Source organism: Oncorhynchus nerka, linkage group LG11, assembly GCF_034236695.1.
Source record: "Oncorhynchus nerka isolate Pitt River linkage group LG11, Oner_Uvic_2.0, whole genome shotgun sequence".
In the NCBI taxonomy this organism is placed as follows: Eukaryota; Metazoa; Chordata; class Actinopteri; order Salmoniformes; family Salmonidae; genus Oncorhynchus; species Oncorhynchus nerka.
Genome location: NC_088406.1, coordinates 73,129,022 through 73,150,864, shown reverse-complemented (window position 1 = coordinate 73,150,864; position 21,843 = coordinate 73,129,022). Strand labels below are relative to the sequence as shown.

The window sequence follows — 21,843 nt, the reverse complement described above, 5'->3', positions numbered from 1 at the left end:
GAGGATTGATTCTAAACAACGTTTGCCATGTTTCTGTCGATATTATGGAGTTAATTTGGAAAAAACCATTTGCGAATTCTGTAATGACTGAAACTTTTTTCTTAGCCAAACGTGATGAACAAAACGGAGCGATTTCTCCTACACAAATAATATTTTTGGAAAAACTGAACATTTGCTATCTAACTGAGAGTCTCCTCATTGAAAACATCAGAAGTTCTTTAAAGGTAAATTATTTTATTTGAATGCTTTGCTTGTTTTTAGAAAATGTTGCAAGTGAATGCTAGGCTTAATGCTATGCTAGCTATCAATACTCTTACACAAATGCTTGTGTAGCTATGGTTGAAAAAGCATTTTGAAAATCTGAGATGAGTTGTTAACAAAAGGCTAAGCTTGTGAGCCAATATATTTATTTCATTTAATTTGAGATTTTCATGAATAGTTAACGTTGCATTATGGTAATGAGTTTGAGGCTATAATTACGCTCCCGGATATGGGATTGCTCGTCGCAACAGGTTAAGGAGAGGTATATCTATAATTCCATGTGTATAACTTGTATTATCATCTACATTTATGATGAGTATTTCTGTTGAATGATGTGGCTATGCAAAATCACTGGATGTTTTTGGACCTAGTGAATGTAACGCACCAATGTAAACTCATATTTTGATAAATATGAATTTATCAAACAAACCATACATGTTTTGTAACATTAAGTCATGAGTGTCATTTAGATGATCATCAAAGGGTGATTGATTTAACCAGCATGTATTGTGCTGATGATCATCAAAGGTTAGTTTTGTGACAGCATCTCTTTGGCTGGAAAAAATGGCTGTGTTTATTGTCGTTTGGTGGTGACCTATCAATCTTTTGTGGTGCTTTTGCAACAGGATATTTGATATCGGATACTGTGGCTGGGATTAACAACAAGATTACCTTTAAAATGGTATGAGATACATGTATGTTTGAGGAATTTTAATTATAAGATTTTGATGTTTTGAATTAGGCACCCTGCACTTTCACTAGCTGTTGTAATATCATGTTAAACGGGATGTCAGCCCAAAAACAGGTCGGCACGGTAACGCTGGTAAAACAGGTCAATAGTAAGGTAATTAACAGGTCGCCGACGTTAATGGTAAATGACAGGTCGACACGGTTTTTTTAACAGGTAGTTTGACTATTTTCTCTTGATCCATATCCACTAGAAACTCTGGTAATTAACAGGACAATATGGTAACGCTGATAATTAACAGGTTATGACTTTACAGGTTGTCTACGGTAACTTGGTAATTAACAGGTATAACGGTAACCAGTAATTAACCATAGATAACGCTGGTAATTAACAGGTTACCTTAGTAACGCTGGTAATTACCAGCGTTACCATATATGACTGTTCATTTCCATAGTTACCTAAGACAACCTGTTAATTACCAGAGTTATCTATGGTAACTCTGGTAATTAACAGGTTGTCACGGTAACTATGGAAATTAACAGGTCATCTATGGTAACGCTGGTAATTAACAGGTCGTCTAAGGTAACTACCTGGAAATTAACAGGTCATCTATGGTAACTCTGGTAAGTTATACCTGAATAATAAAAATACTATATAAAGTATAATTTGTTTATATCTGTGTCCATATTGTCCATGAGTTTCTAGTGGATATGGATCAAGAGAAAATAGTCAAACTAATTTAAAAAAAATGGCATTCATTTTAATTAAGGCAACTCTTCCTACTATTGACACAATTGTCACCAGTTTGGCACCTGTTAATTAAACATTTACAACAGAGACATAGACATAAAAATATATATATCAAGAATATTTCATGCTGAAACCCACACCTATTAATAACCAGCGTTACACAGCCTGGAAGTGTGTTGGGTTATTGTCCTGTTGAAAAAAAATGATAGTCCCACTAAACGCAAACCAGATGGGATATTGCAGAATGCTAGTGAATGCTGGTTAAGTGTGCCTTAATTCAAAACATAAAAGTGTCATAATTAAGCACCCCTCAACCATACATGTATCTCCTCCATGCTTCATGGTGGGAACCACATTGCAGAGATATCCGTTCATCCCACCCACAGCGTCCGACATCAAATATAGCGGTTTGAACCAAAAATCTCCAATTTGGACTCCAGATTGAAGGGCAACTTTCCAATGGTCAATGTCCATTGCCATTTGTGGCCCAGGCAAGTCTCTCTTCTCATGGTGTCCTTTAGAAGTAGGATTAAAGCAATCACGATGAAGGCCTGATTCACAGTCTCCTCTGAACAGTTGATTTTTAGATGTGTCTGTTACTTGAATGAAGCATTTATTTGGGCTGTTTGAGGCTGGTAAGTTCTAAATGAACTTACCCTCAACAGCAGAGGTAACTCTGGGTCTTCCATTCCTGTGGCGGTCCTCATGAGAGCCAGTTTCATCATAGCGCTGATGGGACTGCACTTGAAGAAACTTCCAAAGATTCTTGACATTGTCCACATTGACTGACCTTCATGTCTTAAATGAATGATGGACTGTTGTTTCTCTGTGCTTATTTGAGCTGTTCTTGCCATAATATGGACTTGGTCTTTTCCCAAATGGAATTATATATATACCTCTACCTTGTCACAAACCTGATTGTTGCATTAAGAAGGAAAGAAATTCCACAAATGAACTTTTAATAAGGCACACCTGTTAATTGAAATGCATTCCAGGTGACTACCTCATAAAGCTGGTTAACTATGTCATGAAAATGCTGTCAAGGAAATGAAATAAATATATTGAAATACAAAATATATTTTGATTTTTTAAAACTTGTTACGGCTGCGGTCCCTGTACAGGGACCAAAATCAGCGGAAATTTCAGAGCGCCAACTGTAGTACTCGATAAAACTCAAACTTTCATTAAAACACACATGCAAGGTACTCAATTAAAGCTACACTCGTTGTGAATCTAGCCAACATGTCAGATTTGTAAAATGCTTTTCGGCGAAAGCATGAGAAGCTATTATCTGATAGCATGCACCCCCCCGAAATACCTGAACGAGACCTAAACAAAATCATTAGCGGTAGCCGGCGCTACACAAAACGCAGAAATAAAATATAAAACATTCATTACCTTTGACGAGCTTCTTTGTTGGCACTCCTATATGTCCCATAAACATCACTTTTTCCCGATTAAATCCGTCATTGTATACCCAAAATGTCCATTTATGAAGGCCGTCTGATCCAGGAAAATTCACCTTTACAAGACGCAACGTCATTTTTTTTAATTAAAAAAGTTGCCTATAAACTTTTACAAATCACTTCAAACTACTTTTGTAAACCAACTGTAGGTATTAATAAACGTTAATAATCGATCAAATTGATCACGGGGCGATCTGTATTCGATAGCAGCAAGTCTTGAAATCATTGTCCATTTTTTCACTTTCATAACTTCTTCGGTGTACCCCAAGACAGGAAGTGCCTATACATCATCCCACCAAGGATAAACATGCAATGAAATGCCAGTACTGGCGACATCGTGTGGAAGCTGTAGGCATTGTAAACGGGACTCCATCTATTTTCTATCGCCAAACACGTTCTGTTATAGCCACAGATTTAACCAGTTTTAGAGACTTCAGAGTGTTTTCTATACACACATACTTATCATATGCATATACTATATTCCTGGCATGAGTAGCAGGACGTTGAAATGTTGCGCGATTTTTAACAAAAAGCTGCGAAAATTCGCAGCATCCCTAACAGGTTTTAACACTTTTTGGTTACTACATGATTCCATATGTGTTATTTCATAGCTGTGATGTCTTCACTATTATTATAGAATGTAGAAAATAGTAAAAAATAAAGAAAAACTCTGGAATGAGTAGGTGTTCTAAAACTTTTGACCGGTAGTGCATGTATGGTACTTCCTACTTTATTAAAAGGAGAACCATGTACAGAGAGGAGAAAGATGTTGAATGGAAAGTGCTAGATATAGACTGGGAGAGGTGTATGACCTCATAGCCATGCCTGGTAGGTACGCCCGGTAGGCACACCTGGTAGGTACGCCTGGTAGGCACACCTGGTAGGCACGCCGTATCCAATATAATTTAACACATGACGTTTTTCTGCCCAAATAAGGCAATCCTTTTATACTGTAGCAATGCATAGAAGATAATAGTAATATGTATTCTGCGCTTTTGGACATAAGCATCAGTTCCCAGAAGGCAGGAGATGAATTGATGCATCGTTCTTTCACTGATCATCATCATCATCACCAATAGCAGCAGTAGCAGTAATAACACAGCATCTGAGAACCCGTAGATCGTTGTAGATCTTTTTGTTGTTTCATAGTGTGGGTTTTCTGTTTTAAACTCCCCCCTATCCCTTTCCCTAAGGGGAGTCACAGCATCCACCCGGCCCAGTGACAACCCTCCTCCATAGCCTTGAATCCAAGCTGAAAATGGTGAAATAATCCGTTTGGATCCCAGGCTAACTTCTCCCCCCACTCCTCATCTCACTCCCAGACTCTCTGGAGGAGAAGTCTCTGTGTGAGACACTGGCAGTGGGAGCTGTCCTTGGTGAGTAACGTGACTGTGGATCAAACCTCTCTGTGCTTTCATTAGGGCTCTGTCTGTCTCTCTCGCTCTCTCTCTCTACCTCACTATGGACCGAAACTCCACAGCCATCTGTCTGGACAGTGGACACACACCAACCCAGGGAGCCAGCATGGCTGTGTGTGTGAGTGAGTGTGTGTTTTGAGAGTTTCTGTGGAAACGCCATGGGTAGACCACCTAATTGATCCAGGATCATACATTATATGGTGAAAATTGTGTGCTGAATGTGTGGTGTTGCTAGGCGGACTATGGATTATCAATGTGTTGTTGTTTGTGTCACACTGCTTTGCTTTATCTTGGCCAGGTCGCAGTTGTAAATGAGAACTTGTTCTCAACTGGCCTACCTGGTTAAATAAAGGTGAAATGAAAAATGTAAAATAAATAAATGATAGTGGAGCTACTTAGGGTGAACTCAGCACTATAAGCAAATGTGCAAACACACATTCTATGACAGACTACTCATGCATATGACATGAACAACTGTCCAACGGACAACCATCAATCAATCTCCACGTCCAACTATATTTTTCCCCTGTACACACCCTACCACAAGCCTCCCTCATTCCGCCCACCACCCACCCACACACCAATAACCGAGACAGAGACACACAAAGTTTGAAGTTCCAATCAGAGGAGCAGGGCCGGTGCTGACCAGGCCGCCTGCGTGTCTAATCAAGGATGAGGGGAAGCGGTGACAGAGAGAATGTACCAATGAAGCTGTCTGATTGGGCTCTACTCCACTGTGGCAAAAACAATCTCTCTCACTCACTCACTGCAGCAGATTGCAAATCTGACAGCACCAGATGTAATTCATAATTACACGGATAAAACACCAAGTGTCTTGTTCATAAAACTCTGCGCTCGTGGACTCACAATTCACTTGAGTTGGCGTTTTAATGATGAGTTATGGACAGTGGGTATGACGAGAGGTGTGTGTGTGTTTGGGGTGTGTTTAACCCTAGATCTAGATGTCTTCACGGCAGATGTTTTGTAGTAGTACGCTTGAAGGGCAACTTCAGGTCACTAAAATACACTTTCTGCAGCCAAATATATTCAGCAAAAAACAGTATAAACAATCATCTCTGAGGAAAAACACATGTTCACACTCAGAGTCACTGTAAAGGAGATGTTCTATAAATAGCTCCAGTTTTAATCCCCCTGGTAGCTCACCTCCCAGGCTTCGCCTCCCAGGCTTCGCCTCCCAGGCTTCGCCTCCCAGCTTTCGCCTCCCAGGCTTCGCCTCCCAGGCTTCGCCTTCCAGGCTTCACCTCCCAGGCTTCACCTTCCAGGCTTCGCCTCCCAGCTTCGCCTACCAGGCTTCGCCTCCCAGGTTTCACCTACCAGGCTTCACTTTGCCTGATTACACACTAGCACAGCAGGAGGGAGGAGCTCTAAAATGAGCTCCCCTGTGGTGCTACACACATCCAGATGGTGGCATTCAGCCCAGCACCATTCCTGCACCCGGGGGGGCTACAGATCCAGATAAGTTAAGCATAGCACTTCTACCTGTGCCTTTGAGCTCCATCGTGGGGGAAAGGAACATGGACAGAGGGGGTAGATTGTGGTGGTAGTTGGAGACCTGTGTGGCTGGAGATCCAGCCAGGGACACTAAGTAGCACTCCCACCCCAGGCTTGGAGCTAAATGGTGGGGAAAGGAACAAGGAAAGAGCTGGTAGGTGGTGGTGGTTTTGATAGTTGTGGTGGTAGAGGCCTACTCACCTTTCCAGCCAGGGTCTTGAGTGCCTCCCTCAGCCCAGCCATGGAGTGCTGCTGTGCGGCCTGAAGCAGCTGGTCTGCCAGGCCCGAGATGAGAGGTTGGAGATGGCCCACACTGTGCAACACCTCCTGGGCTTTGGCTGTGTGCTCCGGGGAGTAGTAGATGCACTGGTATGCTGTGCTGAAACTGAAGAGGTGATGGAGAGAGAGAAATTGTTGTTATGGGTTGTAAATACAACCCATATTTATGCTTATTTATTTTATCATGTGTCCTTTAACCATTTGTACATTGTTAAAACATGGTATATATATATAATATGACATTTGTAGACCGAGAGAGAGAGACCGAGAGAGAGAGAGAGACCGAGAGAGAGACAGAGAGAGAGAGAGAGACCGAGAGAGAGACCGAGAGAGAGAGAGACCGAGAGAGAGAGAGAGACCGAGAGAGAGAGAGAGACCGAGAGAGAGAGAGACCGAGAGAGACGGAGACCGAGAGAAAGACCGAGAGAGACCGAGAGAGAGAGAGGCAGAGAGAGAGAGAGGCAGAGAGGGAGAGACAGAGAGGAAAAGAAAAGGGTCAAGATTTTAGAGGATTGTAAAACAGCAGTGTAGATAAAAACTGATAAAATAAGAAACATTGTAAAAACTCAGGTTTTACCATTTATTGCATGTGGTTAAATTTGACTGTATGAATCCAGCTAGTTTCAGCAGTGCTAAACATATTCAACTATTTTACATACTATTTTACATACTCAGAAGTTCACCATATTTGACTCTTCTAACTTGACCGGAGAGAGCGAGAAGTGAGAAACGAAGGAGATGGATCAATGATACTGTAGACAGAACCTGGGCCTGGGGGTTATTTAGATTAAATCAATGACCCACCCACAGAGTAACCAATGTCCAGGCATATTGCAAACCACCTGCAAGAACAGATTCATTTCAGCTCATTCTGCCTCCAATCAATAGCCAACCCATGATATGTCATTAGTAAGCAGAACGTACACATTCCCCATACAATTATTTTGTCCATTTAGAACAGTGATGACTATGGATCGGTTTGTCGTCTAGATAACAGGGTAATCAAAAACAGTCCACTGGTAAACGTTTTCTAGTTGGATCATTACCGCCACGATACAGTGTGTGGTATAGTCTGGATACAGTAAGTCAAATGTTGCTCTAGTTGCCTGAAACTGTATCATAGATCAATGCTTTCCAACACTTCAATCTAAAACCACCTAATTAATATCTGCAGCCAGATGAAAATTATGAATAATTAATATTTTTTTTTAATTTTTAGGGAAGCGCTTCACCCTCAGATGAAATGTGTTTTGTCAGTTCATAGATTCAGGGCACATCAGTCCCAATCAAACGTTCACCTCAAGTAAAGTTTCAATGACTTTCATTGAGTTCTCCACAGTGATTTCCTGCCATCAGACCAAGCGCGTGCATTAACGAAGCAGCGATTTGAGGCAGTCAACCCTTCCAGCTCGTTTAGATTCAGCTCTGAACAGCCTGTATGTAGGCCAGACCCTGGAGCCAGATCCCAAGGCATAACTGACTGAAGACTGAAAGAGTGAATGTCTTGAGAACGAGAGAGCGAGTAGAAAAGAAGAGTCCTCAAAGCAATCTTTTATGACACATCCTCTACCTGCTTCATCAGTACAGTGCCAAAACCTGGGGACCTTTATTACTTCAGGTGGTACTGGGGGCTAGCTAGCTGCTGCCAATGTAGCATCTGATTGGTTAGCGCTAACAAACGCTGGCCTTGTCATTACGGCTAATGAGTTCTCTGGAGATAGGCCACCCGCTGCAGCCCATAGACAATCAGACTTCGGCCTCTTATAAGATCCAGTACCATCTTATCCCATCTCTACAGAGTAGCCTAGCCTATAGTCAATACTAGGGAAGTTGCTAGGGAATACGAGGGAAAAAGCCAACATTTGTTTGAATGCTAATTTACGTAAGTCATTTCGTTAAAACTTGGGCATTCTCTTTGAGTCGGAGTTCATATTACCACATTATAAAGGAGGGTACAAATGGAAGAAGATCAATAAAACAGAATACCACCGGAAAAACGCCATTGTCTGAGTGAGTGAGAGAGTGAGGCAGACAGAGACTCATGAGCTAATTCCAGCTGCATAACAACAACAAATCCAGCCATTAGGTATCCTGTGCAGTGGATAATCAGTGTTTACACATGGTCCCTACCGCCTGATGCCACAGGAGAGCATTGACCTATATCGGAGCTGGTTATTGGAGGGAAACCATCATTTCCTCATCAGGATGGCCTGTCAGTCCAATAAGCTAGCTAGCTTCCACCAAAGCCAAGATGGCCGCCGACAAGCACAGTGAAGAGAACAGAAACTCTGCTTGTTAATTAAGGGAAAAGCTTAAAAATGGACACCCGACTTGGAATATCATTGTTTACAATGGTGGAGGAATATTGTTGTTAGGTGTTTAATCAAGAAGCAAAGGATTTTGGTTGTGTTTCTTAGCATCTACTGGCAATTTGCTGAGCCACAAGCTAGCTAGTTTAATGTAAAATACATGTTTGTATACATGTTTTTACTCTGCAGATGATCTTATATCTCCGGTAGGTTACATCTGAGAGAACCAGAACCTCCCAGGAGGGGGTGAGGGGGTCTTTATCGACCCAACTCTCCCCCAGACACAGCCTCCCTAGTGGGCTAGCTATCCCACACCTCGCTCTCCGCCTTGGAGCATCCACCCACCCACTCTAGACCTACCTATTAGAAGGAATTATCAAAACTAGCTAATAGTAAGCAGTCTAGCAAAACGTCCTCCCTTGATGTTCCTAAACGATCAATGGGAATTGGTCATGACAGTAATGAGAGGGAGAGAGGGAAAGAGAAAAAGGAGGAGAAGAAGAAGAAGCAGCAGCCTCTCTTCTCTAATTAAGCCCGTGTCTCTGGCTCATGGCTAATTAATAGTGGGGAAGGAAATTAATGAAGAGCTTCCAGGCCTGCTGTTGACAGCCAGCAGGAGCAGAACACTGCATCGGAGGACGGCAGGACCCGGGCCAAAAAACAGACTCTGTTATTGAGACACAGACAGGCCTGGTACTGTAAGGCAACTGATTCTAGACCAGTCTGGTCACTGCTAAAGCCCACTCTGTCAAAAGTGAGAGGACTGTATAGCAACTGATCCTAGACTAGCATGGACCTGACCTGACCAGACCAATGCCATTGCCAAAACCCACTCCGTCATAGAGACAAGGCTGGAATGCCACTGATCGCAGACCAGTTAATAGGGCCACTGTCAAAGTCCTCCTCCATCAAACGGACATACAGCCTGCACCAGACTGATGCCAGAACAGCCTGTGTTTGAACAGTGTCCATTGGTTCCTCAGGTCTGGTTCCCCAAAGCCCAGTCTGTCGTAAGACAGTGCTGGATAGCAACTGATCTTAGAACCGTTTCTCAAATCAAATAAGGACCAACAGCCACTCTCTCACAGGACTAGGCACTGATTTCAGACCAGTCCTTACTATAGATCTGACGAGGGCTACTGCCAAAACCCACACTATCATATAGGAGGACAGGAGCATAGAAATATGAAATGAAATGCACAGTTTCTTACATCTGACCAGGGCTACTGCCCTTCTCCATCACACAGACAGACAGCCTGATGCCAGAACAGCCTGTGTTTGCACAAGATAGTGTTAATCAGTTCACTACTGGTTCTAATACTGTCACGTTCTGACCTTAGTTCTTTTGTTATGTCTTTGTTTTAGTATGGTCAGGGCGTGAGTTGGGTGGGTTGTCTATGTTTGATTTTCTATGAGTTGGTATTTCTGTGTTTGGCCTGGTATGGTTCTCAATCAGAGGCAGCTGTCAATCGTTGTCCCTGATTGAGAACCATAATTAGGCAGCCTGTTTTCACCCTTGAGTTGTGGGTGATTATTTTCTGTTGAGTGTTTGTATTCTGCACCAGACAGAATTGTTTCGGTTTCGTTCGTTCGCTTTGTTGTTTTTGTTCAGTGTTCAATTTCTTTATTAAAAACATGGACACTACCCACGCTGTGCATTGGTCCTCACCTTCTTCCACCGACGACCGTTACAAATACACAACTTATTTTGCTTCTTTGCACTCCAGTATCTCTACTTGCACATCACCATCTGCACATCTATCACTCCAGTGTTAATGATAAATTGTAATTATTTCACCGCTATGGCCTATTTATTGCCTTACCTCCCTAATCTTACTACATTTGCACACACTGTATAGATTTTTCTATTGTGTTAATGACTGTATGTTTGTTTATTCCATGTGTAACTCTGTGTTGTTATTTGTGTCACACTGCTTTGCTTTATCTTGGCCAGGTTGCAGTTGTAAATGAGAACTTGTACTCAACTGGCCTACCTGGTTAAATAAAATGTTAAAAACTGCCACGGTCCTCTCTTTGAGACCTTGACATCAGGGGACTCTATTAGGTGTATGTATTGTAGCCTGAACCAAACTGTCCCTGCTGTGACTGCTGCTCCCCTCCACACCCCAACATGATTAGGCAGTGTTGCCTGAGCAGACAGGCAGCCGCACAACAATAAAGGTCAGATACTCGGCAGTGCGTACAGCGAAGGAGCGACACAGCACAGCTTGCGCACACACACACACAACACCTGACCTCATAAGCTGGGGCAGCCCTCATGCTGGGGCCCAGTGCGTGTACACACAAGCACACACACACACAATTGGAGAGAGAGACAACGAGAGAGAGAGTACTGTATAAAAACAAGAAGTGCTTCAACCTCAGCCCAGCAGTGTTCCCCCTTACAGATCCTGATGATGCACATTAAATAAACCTGGGCTCCAGCCAAAGTAAGCGTCTCTTATCACTGTACAAAAAGCTGAGTGATTCAAAGGAGTGGCTTGTTAAAGAAAGATTAGTCTGCAACGTCTACAGGGTTCAATTAAAAATAAGAAAAATAAGAAAATGGGTGACTTTTCAAACAGCCATTTGGGTGGAAGGCATTAATGAAAGCTAAATGCACCTGCCCTGTATGTAAATAGCTTTGTAGGATACTGATGGGGCCCGAAGTGCAGCTGTTAATTTAACTTCCTTTCAAGGCCCCATACTAAGAAGATACCGCTGGCTCCGGCTGTTGCTCCCATCCCGCTCTCTCTCCCTCTCCCCATCTCTCACCTCCCTCTCTTTCGCACACTCCTCTGCTATCCCCTCTTCCTTCCCAACCCACTCACACTCTTCACCATCTCTCCCGTCTCCACCCCTCCCTTCTCCCTCTCCGCTCTCCCTCTTCGCTCTCCCCTCCCTCTCCGCTCTCCCCTCCCTCCCTCCATCCCTGCTCTCTCCTCTCCACCTCCCTCTCCCCACCCTCTCCCTCCATCCCTGCTCTCTCCCCTCCCTCTTCACTCTCCCCACCCTCTCCCTCCATCCCTGCTCCTCTAGGTGCCCGAGATGAATGGCTCTTTTTTTTGTCCACCTCCAGGTTTTTCATTTTTCCTCTCCTCCCTGTGATTCATTTATATGTCATTGAATAGTCAAGTCTCACATCTAGACTATTGTTCCCTTTAATCAAAGACTATTACAAAAGGCTCTTGTTCAAAGGCAGGGTGTCTGTCTGTGTGTGTCTACAGATTAGGTCTAACCTCGCTATCTATTTTCATAACATGACTTAATTTCAATTTATTTCAAAACACAAAACACGGTCTTCAACAGCACATTGAAGAGCACCTCTTGGCAGATACGCTCGAGTCAAAATAAAAGTGTCCACCGTGGCATAACATGCAAATTAAGTCACGGGAATTGATTTTCCCCCATTGAAAGAAAACATGCAACTCCATTAAAATGCCAACGAGGCACATAAGAAGCAAATCCAAGATAACCATGGAGAGGAGCATGAAATCCCATTTTAGGGAAATGACTGACAAATGACTGGATTCCGGGTCAGACATGAGATGGGGCTTGGCAGTTGGCTGTTCCTCGATTAGCCAGGCGGAAAATTGAAAAATATAAGCTACAGTTAGCTAAGTCAAATATGAGACAAAAAAATATCCCTGGGTACTCCTTCCTTGCCCAGTCTAATCTCTCTTTCAAAGCAATTGATTTTACTTCAGTGGACTCCCTTCGTTCCAAAATATGCTCTTATCGCAGTGTATGCTAGCAGATAAGCGTTGACTACTGGGCAAATTCGCTTGTGCAGTTCTAACTTATTTTTCTTCAAACTTCTTTTCTCTTGGTTTCATTCTTTCTTTCTCTGTCTTTCTTTCTCTCCATCTCCTCTTACCCTCTTCTTTGTTGAGTTCTAAACCCAGTGTAACTAATTGGCTCTGACATGGTCCGTAATGACTCGGCAAGCTTTGGGGAAAATCACCTCTCATTTCCTCAGGCATCACTCAAGTGGCCACACGCTGAACCCATGACAACCCCCCTCCATCTTACAGCATGGGAAGGGCAAACGTCGACAAGATACAAAACGCTGATCTCAGATCGGAGGACATTAAGGCGGCCATCTTGATTAACGACCCCAGGGCCAAGCTGTATTCTTAAAACGTCTCAGAGTGGGAGTGCTGATCTAGGATCAGTTTAGCATTTTACCTAATATCGAATTCGATGAAATGGACGAGGGAGGGCCTGATCCTAGATCAGCACTTCTTACTATGAGACGTTTTATGAATAGCTATGGGGGATGGTGGTTGGGACTGTTACTGTACTGTCACTGTTCTCAGTTCACCTACATCACTATATTACCCCCATCGGGGTGTTTGTCAGGCCTGTGACGGCCCCGCTCGATGTGAACATACCAATTAGACATGTCTTCTCCGTCAGAGAGAGAGACTCTACATCATGCACACAACCACAGCCCGAGATGGGCGTTAGGTAATTGAATCAAACAGACACAATTCAATCACAGTCTCTCGGCGTGTCAATAGGGACGACTCAGGGTTATTGCGAAGGGACCTGGAAGATCCAAAATGGCCACCGCACAGAGAGAGAAGCCGGTGAGTAAATACAAAAAGCCTGAGTCAGTCAACAGTCTCATCGGCATTAGGGCCTACGCCCCTCCAGTCAAATATAGCCGTCAGTGGCAAACAGAGCAGATCCCAATTGAGTCAAACCTCCCAGCTCAGCTGTCACTAACAGTACTGCGTAGCCTAGCCCTACTTGCAAAAATCAAATCCTTATGTCAGGACCAAATGAATCTGTCACTACCAATGCTGGCCCAGCTACATTCACCTGTCGTTAGCAGAACAAGCCTCACATGAAATCCAGTCAGAGACAGACTTACATCCATCCTTCTCTGTTAGTATCCTATACCTCTCCACCTTAATGTGGGCTAATCCAAAATGGCACCCTATACCCAGGCCAAAAGTAGTGCACTGTACTATACATAGAATATGGTGCCTTTTTGGACAAAGCCACTTTAATGCTTTATTTAACCAGGAGGGTTGCATTTGGGTATGAATCTATTTTCCAAGGCAGCCCTGTCTCTGCTGCATGGTATGTGTTGTATAATGAGGCTGTCTCACCTCTTCTTCTCTGCCTCATGTCTGCTCAGTAGTCGCTGCAGCCCTCCGCCCTTAAAGCCCTGGAAGTGGGCCGCTGGAGCCCCCACCGTGATCACGTCATAGAATGCATCTGGGGAGGCAAGAAGGTGTCCCGCCTGGGGTTAGTGGGAACTGTGTTGTACAGTACAATACACCAAGTAAAGAGGAAGGGATGGGAACATGAAGAAGGGAGGGTCAAGAAGGAGGGGAGGGTTTGAGAAAAAGACAAACATGAGACTGATATCAACTTTTTTTTCCTCAGGAGGAAGGTGGAAAATTGTGATGCAGGACAATAGTCATACAAGGTTTTGTTTGGAATGTGTAATGAGGTCTGACAGTAGTGTGGACTGAGGAGAGGTGGTGATGATGAGTGTGTGTGTGTGTGTGTGTGTGTGTGTGTGTGTGTGTGTGTGTGTGTGTGTGTGTGTGTGTGTGTGTGTGTGTGTGTGAATCCTCCCGTGTGGTGGTTTAGTGTGGTGGAGGTCAGCTAACGAACGGCCTCTGGGACGGCAGAGCAGCCAGCCGCCACAGAAAGTCCTGTTTGAAGTCCCGTCGACAGCAATTACAGACAGCGCTGCTCTGAATGCGAAGGGTAGTGGTTGGCACTCGCCCCACGCTTCCGTCTTAATGATCCCATGGTCGCCGACATGGCCCCCTTGTCCCCCACCTCTCCCTGCTCGGCCCCTGGGTTCTCAAACTTCCCAGCTCCCCTTAATTGGCTACTGCCTCACAACGTACAGCGACACAATGAAATGCAATGGTGAGCCGGCAACATCACTCACACGGGCCAATTTGCTCTAGCTGATTTCCTAGTGTGTCCCCCCTCCGCCCCCCCCGTCTGCCCCCATAAATCGACTGGAGAACCATAGGGTGGGGGGGGGGTGTCTCGCTCTCCCTGGGAGGAGAAATGATTGCGGGCCGGTGAGATACATTTGAATAATTCATACTTAAACAGGACATGGGAATGGGTTAAGGGCGATAAAATGTCCCTTTTACATAGCCCAAATGGACACTGTTTCCTTACTCTGCAATTATTGAGAGGCTGAGGAATAAGGAGCTAATATCTTGCAATCAATATCTTAGCATTAAGTAGTTATTATTGAGTTAACCTTAGCTCAGAGACGCACAGTCAGAGACCAAGCATTTATGCTATGACTATTGTGAATAACATTTACCATTGGACATTTCACCAAATAATAATCCAAGGAATATTACTCCAAAAATGTGAGGACTGCGGTTCGTATCCATTTAAAAGTAATCACATTTATTACAGTTACGCAATAAGAATACAATTTGCAAATGACACACACCAGAAATCTTCACGATTAAAAGGATACAAAATATCCTTTTAACAATAAGTCTTAACAGCATAGAATATTCACCACTACAGTACCAACGTATATCAGGTTAACCTGATCTAAGTTAAAGCTCAACTTTTATTCTTCCAAGAGCGCCATTTCCCTGGATCTCCTATTGTCTAATTAACATCACTTTGATGGCCCCAAACAGTACAACAAAGACATGAAAACCCACACATTCTCAGGTCTAATCACCACACCTCAACAACGTATGATAAGACCTGTGTTGCTCTTCTTTGAACTATCCGTCGTCCGGCGAACAGAACGACAGTTTCCCTGTAGCAATAAATCCATACGCTGACGACTGAAACATGTCAACCTTCGTAGCTCTTCCTGAACTCTTGAAACAATCCAAACATGAATTTGGTCGATTCAAGTCCTTCTTTACACCTCTCCTGGCTTCAGTGACCCTAGGACATCTGTGGGAATGTCTCTTCCTCGAGATCTCCTGGCTTCAGTTAGGACATCTGTGGGAATGTCTCTTCCTCGAGATCTCCTGGCTTCAGTGACCCTAGGACATCTGTGGGAATGTCTCTTCCTCGAGATCTCCTGGCTTCAGTGACCCTAGGACATCTGTGGGAATGTCTCTCCCTCGAGATCTCCTGGCTTCAGTGACCCTAGGACATCTGTGGGAATGTCTCTTCCTCGAGATCTCCTGGCTTCAGTGACCCTAGGACATCTGTGGGAATGTCTCTTCCTCGAGATCTCCTGGCTTCAGTGACCCTAGGACATCTGTGGGAATGTCTCTTCCTCGAGATCTCCTGGCTTCAGTGACCCTAGGACATCTGTGGAATGTCTCTTCCTCGAGATCTCCTGGCTTCAGTGACCCTAGGACATCTGTGGGAGATCTCCCTTAGTGACCCAGGACATGGGAATGTCTCATCTGTGGGAATGTCTCTCCTCGAGATCTCCTGGCTTCAGTGACCTAGGACATCTGTGGGAATGTCTCTTCCTCGAGATGTGACCCTAGGACATCTGTGGGAATGTCTCTCCCTCGAGATCTCCTGGCTTCAGTGACCCTAGGACATCTGTGGGAATGTCTCAGTCTAGGACATCTGTGGGAATGTCTCTTCCTCGAGATCTCCTGGCTTCAGTGACCCTAGGACATCTGTGGGAATGTCTCTCCCTCGAGATCTTCAGTGACCCTAGGACATCTGTGGGAATGTCTCTCCCTCGAGATCTCCTGGCTTCAGTGACCCTAGGACATCTGTGGGAATGTCTCTCCCTCGAGATCTCCTGGCTTCAGTGACCCTAGGACATCTGTGGGAATGTCTCTCCTCGAGATCTCCTGGCTTCAGTGACCCTAGGACATCTGTGGGAATGTCTCTCCTCGAGATCTCCTGGCTTCAGTGACCCTAGGACATCTGTGGGAATGTCTCTCCTCGAGATCTCCTGGCTTCAGTGACCCTAGGACATCTGTGGGAATGTCTCTCCCTCGAGATCTCCTGGCTTCAGTGACCCTAGGACATCTGTGGGAATGTCTCTCCCTCGAGATCTCCTGGCTTCAGTGACCCTAGGACATCTGTGGGAATGTCTCTCCCTCGAGATCTCCTGGCTTCAGTGACCCTAGGACATCTGTGGGAATGTCTCTTCCTCGAGATATCCTGGCTTCAGTGACCCTAGGACATCTGTGGGAATGTCTCTTCCTCGAGATCTCCTGGCTTCAGTGACCCTAGGACATCTGTGGGAATGTCTCTCCCTCGAGATCTCCTGGCTTCAGTGACCCTAGGACATCTGTGGGAATGTCTCTCCCTCGAGATCTCCTGGCTTCAGTGACCCTAGGACATCTGTCGAGGGAATGTCTCTCCCTCGAGATCTCCTGGCTTCAGTGACCCTAGGACATCTGTGGGAATGTCTCGAGATCTCCTCGAGATCTCCTGGCTTCAGTGACCCTAGGACATCTGTGGGAATGTCTCTCCCTCGAGATCTCCTGGCTTCAGTGACCCTAGGACATCTGTGGGAATGTCTCTTCCTCGAGATCTCCTGGCTTCAGTGACCCTAGGACATCTGTGGGAATGTCTCTCCCTCGAGATCTCCTGGCTTCAGTGACCCTAGGACATCTGTGGGAATGTCTCTCCCTCGAGATCTCCTGGGAGTGACCCTAGGACATCTGTGGGAATGTCTCTCCCTCGAGATCAGTGACCCTAGGACATCTGTGGGAATGTTCTCCTCGAGATCTCCTGGCTTCAGTGACCCTAGGACATCTGTGGGAATGTCTCTTCCTCGAGATCTCCTGGCTTCAGTGACCCTAGGACATCTGTGGGAATGTCTCTTCCTCGAGATCTCCTGGCTTCAGTGACCCTAGGACATCTGTGAATGTCTCTCCTCGAGATCTCCTGGCTTCAGTGACCCTAGGACATCTGTGGGAATGGAGAATAGGACATCTCGAGATCTCCTGGAGTGATAGGACATCCCTCGAGATCTCCTGGCTTCAGTGACCCTAGGACATCTGTGGGAATGTCTCTTCCTCGAGATCTCCTGGCTTCAGTGACCCTGACATCTCTTCCTCGAGATCTCCTGGCTTCAGTGACCCTAGGACATCTGTGGGAATGTCTCTTCCTCGAGATCTCCTGGCTTCAGTGACCCTAGGACATCTGTGGGAATGTCTCTCCTCGAGATCTCCTGGCTTCAGTGACCCTAGGACATCTGTGGGAATGTCTCTCCTCGAGATCTCCTGGCTTCAGTGACCCTAGGACATCTGTGGGAATGTCTCTCCCTCGAGATCTCCTGGCTTCAGTGACCCTAGGACATCTGTGGGAATGTCTCTCCCTCGAGATCTCCTGGCTTCAGTGACCCTAGGACATCTGTGGGAATGTCTCTCCTCGAGATCTCCTGGCTTCAGTGACCTAGGACATCTGTGGGAATGTCTCTTCCTCGAGATCTCCTGGCTTCAGTGACCCTAGGACATCTGTGGGAATGTCTCTTCCTCGAGATCTCCTGGCTTCAGTGACCTAGGACATCTGTGGGAATGTCTCTCCTCGAGATCTCCTGGCTTCAGTGACCCTAGGACATCTGTGGGAATGTCTCTTCCTCGAGATCTCCTCTCAGTGACCCTAGGACATCTGTGGGAATGTCTCTCCCTCGAGATCTCCTGGCTTCAGTGACCCTAGGACATCTGTGGGAATGTCTCTCCCTCGAGATCTCCCAGTGACCCTAGGACAGATCTCCTGAGATCTCCTCAGTGACCCTAGGACATCTGTGGGAATGTCTCTCCCTCGAGATCTCCTGGCTTCAGTGACCCTAGGACATCTGTGGGAATGTCTCTTCCTCGAGATCTCCTGGCTTCAGTGACCCTAGGACATCTGTGGGAATGTCTTCCTCGAGATCTCCTCTTCAGTGACCCTAGGACATCTGTGGGAATGTCTCTCCTCGAGATCTCCTGGCTTCAGTGACCCTAGGACATCTGTGGGAATGTCTCTTCCTCGAGATCTCCTGGCTTCAGTGACCCTAGGACATCTGTGGGAATGTCTCTCCCTCGAGATCTCCTGGCTTCAGTGACCCTAGGACATCTGTGGGAATGTCTCTCCTCGAGATCTCCTGGCTTCAGTGACCCTAGGACATCTGTGGGAATGTCTCTCCTCGAGATCTCCTGGCTTCTGACCCTAGGACATCTGTGGGAATCTGAGATCTCCTGGACCTAGGACATCTGGGAATGTCTCTCCTCGAGATCTCCTGGCTTCAGTGACCCTAGGACATCATCTCGAGATCTCCTGGCTTCAGTGACCTAGGACATCTGTGGAATGTCTCTCCCTCGAGATCTCCTGGCTTCAGTGACCCTAGGACATCTGTGGGAATGTCTCTCCCTCGAGATCTCCTGGCTTCAGTGACCCTAGGACATCTGTGGGAACATCTGACCCTAGGACATCTGTGGGAATGTCTCTCCCTCGAGATCTCCTGGCTCAGTGACCCTAGGACATCTGTGGGAATGTCTCTCCCTCGAGATCTCCTGGCTTCAGTGACCCTAGGACATCTGTGGGAATGTCTCTCCCTCGAGATCTCCTGGCTTCAGTGACCCTAGGACATCTGTGGAATGTCTCTCCCTCGAGATCTCCTGGCTTCAGTGACCCTAGGACATCTGTGGGAATGTCTCTCCTCGAGATCTCCTGGCTTCAGTGACCCTAGGACATCTGTGGGAATGTCTCTCCCTCGAGATCTCCTGGCCAGTGACCCTAGGACATCTGTGGGAATGTCTCTCCCTCGAGATCTCCTGGCTTCAGTGACCCTAGGACATCTGTGGGAATGTCTCTCCCTCGAGATCTCCTGGCTTCAGTGACCCTAGGACATCTGTGGGAATGTCTCTCCCTCGAGATCTCCTGGCTTCAGTGACCCTAGGACATCTGTGGGAATGTCTCTCCCTCGAGATCTCCTGGCTTCAGTGACCCTAGGACATCTGTGGGAATGTCTCTCCTCGAGATCTCCTGGCTTCAGTGACCCTAGGACATCTGTGGGAATGTCTCTTCCTCTCTCCTGGCTTCAGTGACCCTAGGACATCTGTGGGAATGTCTCTCCTCGAGATCTCCTGGCTTCAGTGACCCTAGGACATCTGTGGGAATGTCTTCCCTCGAGATCTCCTGGCTTCAGTGACCCTAGGACATCTGTGGGAATGTCTCTCCTGAGATCTCCTGGCTTCAGTGACCCTAGGACATCTGTGGGAATGTCTCTTCCTCGAGATCTCCTGGCTTCAGTGACCCTAGGACATCTGTGGGAATGTCTCTCCCTCGAGATCTCCTGGCTTCAGTGACCCTAGGACATCTGTGGGAATGTCTCTCCCTCGAGATCTCCTGGCTTCAGTGACCCTAGGACATCTGTGGGAATGTCTCTCCCTCGAGATGGCCACAGATGTGATCGCCCCTAGATGGTCTGTCGTTCAAACAATGCCATAAATGGTGACTGAGTCGTCATACTGTGCTCCCACGCTAGCCAGTCGCTAGTCGCTAGTATCGTCACCTTCTCTCACATGATCAACAGTGGAACGCAAATCCAGATGCAAAAGCTATGCATGGTTTGGTTTGTTTGGGAGGAAAGAAAAACCAAACTAGAGGAAATACTACTATAATTCCTGACAAGCACAGAAAACTAGGTGACTAACAGAAAGGATGCTGATGTCATTTACATGGATGGACGCGTGTTTTTACACATGCCTTCTTGGAACGTAAGGCAAAGTGAATCGTTTTTTCACCCCAAAGGAAACAACTGCCCAAGGGAGTGACCAGACTAGACTATGTGGAAGCCATTTTATCAACAAACAAAGCACCAACATGTGTTTCAAGAGCTATTATGTCTTCCGAAACTTGGCAGCAGAAACCAAGCTGAACTGAACCAGGAAAGATCTCTTTCAACAAATTCTCCCTCTTTCTCAGGGGTGGTAGACTTCTGACTAACCCTTCTTTTTGACCAGTCAGTCAGTGGTCATGGTTTTCGCTAACAGCTCCATTCCCTTTATTCTCCTTATTGTCCCTGATGTGCAGAGTAGTCGAGATCTGTGTCAAGGCTTGTCTAGCCTTCAACTTTACAATCAATCAAATGGTGAGAGAACTCGAAACTGCGGAACATTCCCCAAGAGCTAGTGTGTTTGCAGTTACTGAGTGCATCCCATAGCTAGCGTGTAGAAGCGTGTCAGCGGCCATAATGCATTTTGACAAGTCTAGGGCTGAACTACAGAGAGGTGAGTATTGGGGTTGGTTGTAGAGGGAGATGGAAGCTCTAAGCCAGGCTATTCTGTGTATTCCCTCTCAGGGCCAAACGCGTAGGGCTTCGTGAGACCATTGTCTGTCGGTCGGTCTGTCTGTCAGAGTTAATGTGCACCTGTCAGCACCCCAGATGCCTCTGATCCGCGCCTTGTGCGCTCTCCTGACAAGAGAAGAAGTAGAGCAAAGGACGTGAACTCTTGAACTGTAGCGGCTGTAGGTGACGTTCAAGACCACAGTGCTCATTCCCAGCAGTTGTAATAGTCAGGGTTATATTCATTAGGGCACACTATAACCCTGAAAACTAAAATGTACATTTCTTATTGGACAAGTCCAGCTAGTCCTTCCCTGTTTTAATCCGTTTTTGGTGCCTAATGAATACAAGCCGTATGCTTTATAGGTCCATTTGGACACACACCTGTTTGTCTGGGACACGTCACCCTCATCCTCTGGGTGTGCAGGTTGATAGGGATGAACTCTAGATACCTCTGGGCCTTGCTGCAGCTCGGCTTGAACGACGGACCTGGAAAAGATAGCGGAGAAAAGATGTGTCAGTATTGGACACATTGCAAGCCATTAAGATGTTTATAACTGAAAGAGGCTTTCCACATCAGGTAGAATGCCTCATAGTAGAGCCCAGTGACACCCTACACTCCCTCCCATCTGGTCTTGCAACGCTTAGTGGTCTCTCTCAAATCCACACAATTAGCTCAACTTTAAAGCGCCACTGCATCACGTAACTAAGAATACGCAGAAAGCACCAAATTCAGCATCTTCAATGTCATAGATTACAAGATCATGTTATCAAACTCATAGACCAAACACAGGAGCCTATCGGCTGCATGCCACCAATCTTTAAGGAGTCAGACCCTTGAGTACAAAACTGTTTTGTCTGGACTCAGGAGTGTATTCATTATGCCGATTCTGTTGAAAAACGTTCTTTAAACGGATGCAAACGGAACGAAACGGGGAAGGAC

The 21,843-nt window shown here is 45.8% G+C and overlaps 1 protein-coding gene across 12 annotated transcripts in view; it reads right to left on the bottom strand.

The window, feature by feature from the left end:
* LOC115117107 (type II inositol 3,4-bisphosphate 4-phosphatase-like) overlaps positions 1 to 21,843 on the bottom strand; it is a 547,861-nt gene that overhangs the window by 100,277 nt on the left and 425,741 nt on the right. For all 12 annotated transcript variants that reach the window (XM_065024930.1, XM_065024928.1, XM_065024919.1 and 9 more), the window contains 3 exons: positions 21,285 to 21,389; positions 13,804 to 13,912; positions 6,297 to 6,480 (listed from right to left, as the gene is read on the bottom strand). In XM_065024930.1, the coding sequence (XP_064881002.1) occupies positions 6,297 to 6,480; positions 13,804 to 13,912; positions 21,285 to 21,389 (398 nt within the window). The remainder of the gene's footprint in view (positions 1 to 6,296; positions 6,481 to 13,803; positions 13,913 to 21,284; positions 21,390 to 21,843) is intronic.